General features: G+C 42.1%; 1 protein-coding gene across 1 annotated transcript; it reads left to right on the forward strand.

Annotated features, from left to right (window-relative positions):
- The first annotated feature begins 682 nt into the window (after positions 1 to 682).
- Positions 683 to 11847, forward strand: LOC112903777 (UPF0481 protein At3g47200-like). The gene is made up of 3 exons (XM_025972985.1): positions 683 to 750; positions 8437 to 8992; positions 10890 to 11847. Exons 1-3 carry the CDS (start codon positions 683 to 685, stop codon positions 11589 to 11591), a joined length of 1326 nt encoding a protein of 441 aa, XP_025828770.1. The 3' UTR covers positions 11592 to 11847.
- The last annotated feature ends 229 nt before the right edge of the window (positions 11848 to 12076 follow it).

Below are 12076 nucleotides of genomic sequence, written 5' to 3' on the forward strand. Positions count from 1 at the left end.
TGGAGTTGACTGATGGATTCAGTAGGTAGTACTCTCTCCATTTTCACTACAAGATAATCTCCATATATCTTCCCCATCAGTATTTCATAAGTGACCAACAATTCTGCTCCTTATTTAGTATATTTTTCTCGAGTGCCGATGGATTTCTTAGTTTAAATGGTGTTTCTCCCACAATTTTACCAAAACTGTAAACTATCTCCAACATTGCACCCCCTCCAACCCAAAATGGACTTGTGCCACGTTTAAATTTTCCCAAAAATAATAACTTCTGGGAATTCGTTCGTCTAGCTAGCCCAACCTCACAAATTAAGGCAAGTAGGATTGCTCCCGGGAATTATGGAAAGGAGTAGTTCCTCGTTGCGCAGAGCAACGATGCAGGTGACAAAAATAAATTTCAGAGTGCGCGTGACATATAGTCAGGCGGCTTGTCCGACCAATGCAAGCTCATCCCCGACCCGAAGCTGATCCGGAATCACATTCAGCTGACGCAGCACTGGCTATGCAATCTATCTAGGCTAAGAATTTTCCCTTGCATTCTCTCCACCCGAAGCTCAAGCACGCCTCGTCTGCGCTTTGGTTCCTTTCTTCTTCCCTCGGCCGCTCCCGCTAGTCCTACACTTCATCAACTGGAAAATCACAAAAACATACCTGAGGATAACTACCATAGTACCTCATGGCGGGGATGTCTACCAATGCTAGCTCTAGCTCTAGTTGGATGGTGGAGATGGAGAAGCTGCTCGAGGACACCAGGCCATCAGTGGAGTGACACACCCCTGGTAAGTTATTTGATTCCCTCAGGATGCTTGACTCATACCTGCTCGTCGCTAGGTGCTCTTAAATACACATTTTGTTATGCGACTCGAGTAGCAATAAGCAGTGGCACTTCGCACTCACTCGTACAAACTTGCTTCCACTATTTTTCAATTTTTAAACCAAATTTCCTTTTTCCAATCATGCCTTCCGATTTTATTGTATACAACTTTTAATCACCTCAAGTTCGGCGATGAAAGATTTTTTTTTCTTATTTATGAGTTTTTATGATAAGCTTAGAGTCAACACGTGTGCTCGTGTTGTGATATGGAAGAACTTCAAGTGCATGGAAGCTTAATGTCTGCTTACTAAAAAGGGGCTAAGGGTGACAAAAGTTTCTGTCGTCTTAACCCCCATGCGACGTACGACGCCCCTCCTGTATCGTCCGTCGTCTGGCATACGTGGTTCATCCGATACAGCCTCCGCAGCCAACCAACGATTCGCTGTATCAATCGCCGCAGACGTGCGTCCTCCCTCCCGATCCGCCCCGTCGCGGAGTCCCCACCACGGGGCGCCCGCCATCCCCGGCCCCGCCGCAGATCCACCACGCGGGGCGCGCGCAGCCGCCGTCCCCGTTGCTGTCGGTGCCCACTCCTCGCCGCTGCACCTCCTCCACGCTGCCGTGGACCTCGCGCCGCCGCTACTCCACGCCGCGGCTGCACCTCCTCCACGCCGCCGTCCGCATCGCACCGCCGCTCACGCTGCGGCTGAACCTGATCCACGCCGCGCGGGCCGCTTCCTTCACGCCGCCGGCTCAAGTCCTCGCCGCACCTCCTCGGCTCCTCCACGCCATCGTCTGTCTCGCGCTTCTCAGGTTAGAACGATAGTACCCCTATAGATTCCTGGGATATGTGGATTACCATGACTATCTATTAACGGAATATCTTAACCCCTACCAGATGTGCCACCATCTCCGTAGTCCAAGTCGGTGGCACCGTCGAGGAGAGGATTGATCCGCCGTCCCTGCTACAGCTGCCAGCGCCGTCGAGGAGCTCCGGCCGCGCTCGTCGATTTTCGGCGGAACCCATGGCTCCCCTTCTTTTGCAGGTTTTTTTTAATTTTCCCAGATGGGATTCTAGGGTTTCTGACGGGAATGCAGGTACCGTTTCAGGCTTCGGAGGAGGCGAGGGGAAGGAGGTGAGTGAGGAGAATCCCCAATCGGAACCCCAGAGGAGAGGAGGATCCGGTTCCCAGTCCCCGTCCATGTCGGACCATCTTGATCGCCTCAAGCGGCCATGTGAGTTCGAGATTTCTCTGCTAATCGTCAGCTCCCCCACGCCAGGCAAGCCCCCATCCGCCCTACATCGCTCCCGTCCCTGCTCTCCGCGTTTCCCCCTCAAAGGTACGTTGGGCACCTGAATCGATCTGTTGGCAAACCTCAAGTAATTCACCTAGCATGATTCTTTCATTTGTTGTGTTGCCTTCTGCGTTGTGTTGCCTGAATCTATGCCAGGGAATCCTTGCTTTTTTTTGGCGGTATTGCACTTGTCTCATTGTCTGAAGAGCATGTTCTTAGGTATTGCACCTATCTAAAATAAGTTGTGGATTTCCATTTGTCTGTACTTTGTACTGCATCGAGTCTACTAAATTAATAAAGCAAGTGTTTAGGCATCTATTAGTATGTCTATTTGATCTGTTACGTGTTGTTGTTATGCCTCTGAAAGTCTGAATCTTTTTAGGCCTCTGCATCTTCTGATGTTCTGCTCGTAGCTGTAGTCACTGTTTAGGCCTCTTAGCATTGAAATGGACATCACTGTCTACTATTTTCTGAGTAACATTGTTGATATATGGCTCAGTTTTTTTTTTCCTATCTGCATTCGCATGGTGTTTGTGCTGAGGTCTCTGGTTCATGGCTGCCAGCTCTATTCTTTTGAGTTGCCTTCCAAACAGATTAATTCACGTGGTTTTTGACTTTTGATGGTGCACAATATTGGTTTCATTGTTGTATTACATAAAATATAAATAAGAGTTCAGGCCTCAAATTGGTTCTAGGAATACTCTTACATGTACCTGAAGATGATAGCTTCTTGAAGATTTATTTTGAAGGAGAAATATGTTCTATGCAACCAGTTGTCTGTTATTGATCTTTTCCTTCTTTCTCAGGGCACCGGTGCTAGCAGGATTAACAATGGGTTTGGATCAACAGTCCTGACGACATAGAGAGACTGACAGGACTCCTCGCCATTATGAGCACGACTACTTGACTGAAGCAACTTTGATACGCTTCCTCTCTGTTGTGTCTATGTTAACCTACCTGCCTTTTCTTGTTCTCACGATAACATTGGATCACAAGAATGAAAAATTACAACGATTTTTGATTTCTTGGGTATTAGACAAGTATTGATTGCGGCCACAGTGTGTACGGCTGATTGCCTAATGTTTAGGTCGCAGTGTCGCACCAATGCTTTGCTCCAGGCCCAGACAGCAACATGAGCCGAACCCCTTGTCGAGAATCATGAGATTGCCATGCCCAAGTTGTCAAGGTAGAAATTGTATTATTTTCAACATCTATTTATAAATATTTTGTCTGCTAATCTCAGATTGGTTAATTGGATTTGTAATTCTAGCTGGTATCAAATTGGTTTGTTGCTTGTCTCGTTTTGTAAGGTTAAATTGCTAACCAGCAGTATTTCTTTTTCCCTAGGTGGACCCAAATTTATCTTTACTGTTTGCCCTACTAGCAACTTCTGCATCCTGAATGTAGTTAATCATATTGGAAAAGGGGAAGCTGTAGTGAACTTCATTTTCTTGTGATATCTTCTGCAATAAGTATGATTGATTGCAGTTGTAACCTAAACACACGGGATATGATGCTTTGCAGTGGTTCTGGTGCACCACCAATCATCCCTGGATTATTGCTTTCATCTGAAACTAAATTCACTGAAGGTAATTGTGGTGTCATGTTGGTGCATTTCTTTGTGATTGCTGACTACTAAAGGCCCTGACTCATACTTATCCAGGGATGATTGCAGTTGTAACCTAAACACACGGGACATATATGCAACGCAAGTATGTATTTTGGTTGCTTGCTCGCTCTCAATTGTGCTTTGTTTTAGACTTTGTTTGTGATTGCGTCTGAACTTATGGTGTAGTGTATCTACTTGTTTTTTTCCAGCATCAGTTGAGCTCTGCACTTCACTCAATCTAATACATATATAAGTTTAACCAAGAATAAAAAGAAAACCTTTAGTATTCTCTCTTATCACTTTCGCAAAGCATATATAGTATTTTCTAGGATTTTTTTCTTATCAGCTTATCTTGCGCGGCACCAAGGTTCAACCAGATTGCATGGGACTGACCTCATTTAAAAAATATGGGCTCCTCTTTTGGGTCAAAATGTTTCTTTGGCTCGCTTTCAAAAGGTGTCGTTGTACTGCTGACAGGTGGATACGGCATGGTTTACAAGCTTCAGAGACCTGCAGACTTTGTGATCAGGAAGCCGAATCTTCTGATCACACATTATGTTCAGGTGTTCTTTTAACTCTACAGATTTGGTGGGCGATATTATCTACACTGGGCTTCACGAACATCAGACGCATGGTGTGAGTTCGTTAATATAAGATTTGTGGGTCAACCTGCAGGTGCATTTACTGGCAGGAAAACGAAGAGACATTGATTCTCTGATCGCTCTGGTCACCACGCATTTTTAGAAGGAAAGGAATGTGCAGGTCTTATGGAATGATGATTTGATAGTACAGCAACACGGGGTTGTTTGTTTTCTGAATAACAACAGAATAAGCAGAGTAGCTGAAGTCCTCTAGGTTTATTTATTGATGTAACATACATCCTGGGTTTGTGTTGATCTCATGTGGATGTCATTTTGATTTTCCCTTCAAGATAGAGGCTATTTGTCTTTTGAACCGATATGAAGGAATCATCAGCTTTAATTCTTCGTCCGAGAACCCTATTTCCACAAAAACAATTCTATTTCTTTAGTCTCCGTTCCTGCGTTAATTAGTATTTTAGTAGTCAAATCTCTTTATTCTGCTTCTGCAAAGATCTGCGTGTGCCAATGATTTTGAGGTCCAAATGACTTATTATTGTTCTCTCTTGATATTATCTGTCTTTCGTTAGATCTGGTTAACTAATAGGTTGAATTTGACCACATAAATCACAAACAAAAAACATTATATTATCATCTTATATGTTAACAACAATGGGGCAAGGGTACTGTTGATGCCTGATCGATGACAAACAGTTTTCACTATAAATTAAGGAGATAATTGCCCGTTAGCCAATTGATTGATCATTCGTTGTCAGTTTCATATTATTAGGATTAGCATGTAACCATCTGTCATCGGGAATGCCACCAGCAGTATTGGTATCAGGACGGATGCATTTCGTTGACATGTATCGACTGAGTGATTGATGCACAATGTTTTTTTGGAGGAAACATCTATGCACAGTAAGTTTATATACTTTTTGCCCCTTCGATGGCAACTTGTGCCAATTTTTTTCGGTAGCCCATTGATCGATCGATCGGTTATCAGCCTTCTGACTCTCTTTTCAACTTTTATATTATTAGGATTAAGCCATTTTCAGTGGAGTGTTTCGTTATGCGGTTTGCATGAGTGCCATGTGATCTCTAAAGATATTAGGACGATGATGGATGAAAAATCTCCTCACAATATGTAGTTTATTTCAGGGTTTCATAGGCTAGACATAGCGTTTCATTGTTGCATTATGTTGAGATCAGATGTGTCAAATGGATTATGTAGCCACTTGCAATTGTATTTATACTAAGTAGTAGCTCAACACGACCTCACGGGATCAACAAAAGGCATGAACGAATTGCTCTCAACTGGGATTTCTTTCATTTTTGAACCCTTGGTAACTATATGCACCAGCAGGTTTTATGCTGACGAAAACCAACTCTTCTATCTTCTCATTAATTTTACGGCATGGTCATTATTTTTAATTACATGACATGTCATTTAAAAAAATCGCAACCCCTATGAAACTTGCACTATCATGACCTAAAAACTAGGAAATTGTTCATGTGAATCGAGCTTTATAAGAGCTTCTCCAACGCAAGGCGGCGTAGCTAGGAGGCTCGTAGAGAGCAGATGTGGAGAAGAGAGAGAGCAAAAGGTAAATCGGCAGCGCTTCGTTGCAATTGACTTTGAAGCTGTCAGGCCCCGCTGTGATGATAAAATTATCACTGAGGACGGCCCCACATAGATAAAACTTGGCATAAAAAACATCTTACACGTGGGACCTACAATATGATGTGGCATGTAAGAGCTAAAAGCTGACTATTTCTGTTGGAGACGCCCTTATTGATGTTGGTGCATCATGAAATTTCATTTTGGCCAAGGAGTGTAACATGAACGGTCGTGATCCACACTTGGGTAAAAAGAAATTAACGCACTTGTCACCTCACGCAAGACAAACTTAAGCAGATAGAATGAACAAAGTGCAGTTCTTCAGCTAGCAAATTGCGTTTGACTTAGCACGCGTGCTTGTACTTTCATCTAATTGTTCTTGAGCAACAGGTGACGTACTAATTAAGTAGCAAACCAGAATTACAACATGGTAGTTGGGCGGTTCCAAGAAAATTCACAAGCCGATCAAAAGGTCGTGCTTCGCCGCTTCCACTGAGCAGTCAAGACTTTTATCATATGAATCGTTTTCAAGCATGTTTTATTTCTTGGCGCCACTACCGGAAAAAAGATCTTTGCCGAGTGTCAAATATTTTGCCGAGTGTTTTTCTTCGGGCACTCGGCAAAGAGCTTCTTTGCCGAGTGCCGGTCTTTGCCGAGTGCCTTTTTTAAGACACTCGGCAAAGAAGCTCTTTCCCGAGTGCTTTTTTTAGGCACTCGGCAAAGAAGCTCTTTGCCGAGTGCCTTTTTTATGGCACTCGGCAAAGAAGCTCTTTGCCGAGTGCCTTGTTTAGACACTCGGCAAAGATAATTTTCAAATCATATTTTGAAGTAGTAAATTAATTCAAATAAAAATATTTTCAACTACAAAGTTGTATAACTCATCAAGATGCATAATTTTTATTTTGGACATTTCTTCATTTGACAAAATAAATGTACATTTGTTCACAATATATATATATCTCTCTCGTAGTTTATGAAACTATAAGAGAGATATATAAGATTTGTGAACAATATTAGAATTATCATGTCAGATGAAGAAATGATAAAACAACCAAAATAAACTTTGTAGATCTTGAGAAGTTATAAGATTTTACAGTTGGCAACATTTTAATTTGAAGTCATCTTATCAACAAAAACTACATCTGAATATAGAAAATTTAAAATTCGAATTTTGCAAATGACCTCGAATGGAAAAACCATCAAAATTAAAGTTATAGATCTCAAAAAGTTATGAAAGTTTGTAGTTGACAAATTTTTAATTTGAAATCATTGTGTCATATTAAAATACGTTTGAAGTTTTCAAATTTGAAATTCAAATTTTGTAAACGATCTCGGATGAAGAAACTACCAAAATAAAAGTTGTAGATCTCGAAAAGTTATGCCACTTTGTAGTTAACAACTTTTTCATTTGAATTTAGTTACTATCTCAAACAAATAATTTACACTCGGTCAATTATAATACGTGGAGAATAAAAACGTAATGTTGACACATGTGGTTCAATGGTGCAGTGGTAGAGGGAGTTGTTTGTGTGCAGGAGGTCGTGAGTTCGAATCCTATCATCGACAACTTATCAAAAATTGCTGAAAAAATGATGGGTCATTAGCTGGCTGTGCATGCCTCCCCTAATAAAATTTATTTTTTCCTATTTCAGTTTTTGGATTTTTTCCGATTTACATTTTGCCGAGTGCTTCTCTTTGCCGAGTGTTTTTTAGCACTCGGCAAAGCCTTTGCCGAGTGCCCGACAAAAGGCACTCGGCAAAGACGTCTTTACCGATGAAATCTTTGCCGAGTGCTCTTTGCCGAGTGTTACACTCGGCAAAGGCTTTGCCGAGTGTAATCGGGGCTTTGCCGAGTGTCCCAGACACTCGGCAAAGCCCCTGAATCCGGTAGTGGCCGTAACCAAGAGCCACATTTAAATGTTAATTATTGTTCCATAGCGGAGAAAACTAATCCTGTTTGGATCGCTATGATCGAGGTCGCGCTCAGATCTCGACGTTGTCCATGGTCCATGCCTCCCTTCACGAGCTTCGATCTTCGATGGAATCTCAATGTAGTAGGCCAGCAAAAATAGACAAATATTGTAGTATTTTATATATTCTATTGTCAACGTTTCGTTCAGGCTCAAGAGCAACCCAAAGTTCATTGGATTAAGTATGGATGCCAAGTGCCAACTACTAACACCGAACGTGAACAGGTAGAGGCATGCTCGGATCTGAACATATTAACCGAAGACTTCAGACTCGATGGGTCATAGAAAAGTGTGCATAGTACATAAATAAATGATACATGCATCTGCATCCTGCAAGGTGTTCTCATGTGCCACATATATAGAGCTCAAAACCTTTTGGGCTAGGTACGAGTGCATACATAAATTACTACTACATCAGCCGTAAGGTTTAGTACACCAGAAGTCAATTAGGGAGGTTGTCTGCGACTGCGACGCCTACTGGTGGAGCAGAATATGGCGGGGAGGGCTAGTTCTTCCAGCTGGGTGTTGGAGATGGAGAAGCTGGACACCAGGCCATCAGTGGAGATGGCGCGGTGGAAGCAGCACTCCATCTACCGGGTGCCGGAGTTTATCAAGAAGATGACCAACAGAGATGCCTACCAGCCGCAGTTCGTATCGCTAGGCCCCTTGCACCACGGCGAGCCCCATCTCATGCCCATGGAGGAGCACAAGAGGCGGGCGGTGCTGCACATGTTTAGGCGGGCCAGGAAGCCTCTAACGAAGTTCGTCGAAGCAATCGAGGAAGTGGCGGATGAGCTCGAGGCCGCCTACGATGGCCTTGATGATAGATGGCGGGGAGCAAGCAGAGGTAGCTTCGTGGAGATGATGGTCACGGATGGATGCTTCCTGTTGGAGCTGATGAGGATAGATCTAAGTCGAGTGGCCAAGGACGACGGGGGAGGGGAAGTAGATACTGGTTACGCGGCCAACGACCCCGTCTTCAGTACGAGCAGCTTTCTTAATTTGTGGCCAATAATGTCGAACGACATGATCGCGATGGAAAACCAAATACCTCTAATCGTTCTTCAGAGGATCGTATTTGCTGCTAGTGGGAGTGACACACCCCCGGTAAGTTATTTGTTTCCCTCATATGATGCTTGACTCATACCCTGGTCGTTGCTAGGTGCTCTGTTTAGTTCAAATATACATTGTTGTTATGCGATTCGAGTAGCAATAATAAGCAGTGGCACTTCATACTCGTACAAAATTGCTTACACTATTTTTCAACTTTTTTAAAACAAATTTCGTTTTTTCCAAGGGCAATGCTACAGTACTCCTTTTACCTCTTAGGAGCTAAGAGGTCAAATGAATCCGAGCCATTAAATTTTCAAGAGTTAAATTCATCTTAAAAATAAAAAACATGTGTGCTTAATTATCTTGCATGCATGCATGCAGATCCGACAATCATGGAGGCTGTTTTATAATCATGCATGCACGCCGTTTTACCTAAATCATGCATTTACCTGTATGGAAGAAATTGTACCAATATTAGGGTCTGTTTGGATGGACTAAAGTTGAGTCCTAAACTTTAGCACATATTTGTACTCATATATTTGCTAAAATTTTTGAGTCTTGGCTAAAGTATAGCCCATCCCATTAGCACTCCTATTTGGATGGGCTAGTACTAAACTTTAGCACTTTTAGGCATTAGCACTTGGATCCAAATACCCCCTTAGTCATATTGGAGTTTATGAAAAAAATTTCTATACTCAGTTAAAATACATAGCACCTCTCACCCAAAAATAGCAATAACATGTGCACATGTATTTATGTCACACTATAGGAAATAATCGCCTGGATCTAACGCACCTGAAGCATTTTTCTCTCACCAAATTTAAACGTGACGTGATACAGAGCTACCTCATGTTACAAAAATCCATCGTGATGGTTACAAACACGTAGCAAAAACCCATCAGTGTTCACGTTAGAGAAAAAGGAAACAGACATGATGTGTCTCATGCAACCATGTCACATTCGTGCTTGGTTAAAAAATTGTTACTTCCTCCGTCCCAAATTATTATTTATTTTATCTTTTCTAGATTTATAGTTTTTACTATGCATCTACATATATATTATGTCTAGATACATAGCAAAGTGTATAAATCTAGAAAAACTAAAACAACTAACAATTTGAAACGAAGGAAGTAGATCTGATACAATCACGCATGGAAGCAAGTTAGATCTAATAGGAAGATATTTTTTAGATTTTCTCTACTTTTGGAATTAATATATAATAAAATTTTATCTAGTACCTTATAGGAGGTAATATGTCATTAGATCTATGGTGCACAATCACTAAGGAGTACCCTAGCAAAGCCCTTTCTCCAATCACGCCTTCCGATTTTATTGTATACAACTTTTAATCACCATTTAAGTAAGTCCGGGGATCAAAGATTTTCCTATTTATGAGTTTTTAGTGATGAGCTTAGAGCCAACGTGAGTTGTGATATGGAAGAACTTCAAGTGCATGGATGCTTAATTACCTTAAAAATGTAACGAAAGCTTTGAAGAGAGCAAACCAGATAAAGATAAGAAAGTATCTATATGAGCATAGTTTTAGAATATGATAAGGAAAAATGAGACAAAGAGTAAATATAAGAAATTTTGATTTGGTGTGTGGTCCCAACATTATCTATGAATTTATAACACACATTTCTCATATATATTACCCGTGCAGAAGCACACAAGGAACAGTGTGGTTAATTCTGGTTTGTTTGGCAATCTTCTCATAAATTTATCCATTAATTTTCAGAAACACATATTCTATGCTTCTAAGAACTTCTCAAAGTAAAGAACATATAACAAGGAATGAGCATATTGGATGACCCAAATAAGAAAGCTTCGGCCTTGTTTATTTCTTTAGAACAAACCACCTCCTAACCAAAAAAAAAGGAGGGGGAATTGGAAACGTTCCAGTATCTGGCTCTAACTACTGCTTTTTGTTTCCTCAAAATGGTGAGCACAGAGCGCTAGATGGATCAACAATACGGTGCGACTTCTTCTGTGTGGCCCAAGCTTTGAGGAAGGCATGGACAACCTAGGCCTTCATTTCCTGGACATTCTTCACAAAGGCTATTGTGGCACAAGACCATATTGGCGAAGGTCGGAGTATGAGGCTCGCACGCCCTGTGCAGTTGAGCTAAGCGAGGCAGGGATCCAGTTCCAAAAAAGCAACACTAAAAGCATCCACGATGTTGACTTCGTAAACGGGGTGCTGAGCATGCCGCTGTTAAGGTTACATGATCAAACGGAGATGGAGCTCCTCAACCTGATGGCATTTGAGTGGCTACACCCCAACACGACAAACGACGTGAGGTGCTACATAGCCTTTGTGGACAACATCATTGAGTCGGAAAGAGACGTGGCACTTCTGAGATCCCAAGGGCTCATTGAGAACAGGATGTGCAGCGACAAGAAGGTGGTGGAGTTGTTCAACGTTACCACAAAGTTATCAGAGGCGAACATATACAACAGGCTGGGCCACGTGCAGTGGAAGATGAACGCCCACTGCAAGAAGCGCCGGAACAAGTGGCGCGCCATCTTCATGAACAACTACCTGAGCAACCCCTGGGTGTTCATCTCCCTGGTGGCCGCCTTCATCCTGCTAATTGCCACCATCATGCAGACAATCTACACCGTCGTGCCATTCTACACCAACAAGGGCTAGCAGGAATTATTATTGTGTACAATAATGTGACTTTCTATGGTAGTTGTATGTGCCTTTCTATACATGGGTATACGTGTGGGCGATTATTATTTCTCTCCATTAGTTGTACCATTTATTTGGAGAGAGATTGTATGTTACTGTGAGTTTTGGCTCTACATCTGTGCTTCGCTCTGTGCATTTGTGAGAGATTACAGTATGTTTTAATTTGACTCTGAGGGAAGAACATTATATTCAACAGTGTTTGTTTTGGCACCAATGGTCACGAATTATAACTAGCAAGCATCTTAGTTTTCTTTTTGATGTTTTCATGCTAGCGCCCGTGCCTGTTACGCGCTGCTAATTTGAACAGTATTTCTTCTCCACTGGAGATGTCATCCAATGCTAATCTGAGCCATACTGTCGTTGAGCTGCTAATTCCAGTCGGGAAAGAATTGATGGCTGGATTATTTTTTATAAATGTACAATTTCAATTGTGCAGATGCAAG

This window comes from Panicum hallii, chromosome 8, assembly GCF_002211085.1.
Source record: "Panicum hallii strain FIL2 chromosome 8, PHallii_v3.1, whole genome shotgun sequence".
In the NCBI taxonomy this organism is placed as follows: domain Eukaryota; kingdom Viridiplantae; phylum Streptophyta; class Magnoliopsida; order Poales; family Poaceae; genus Panicum; species Panicum hallii.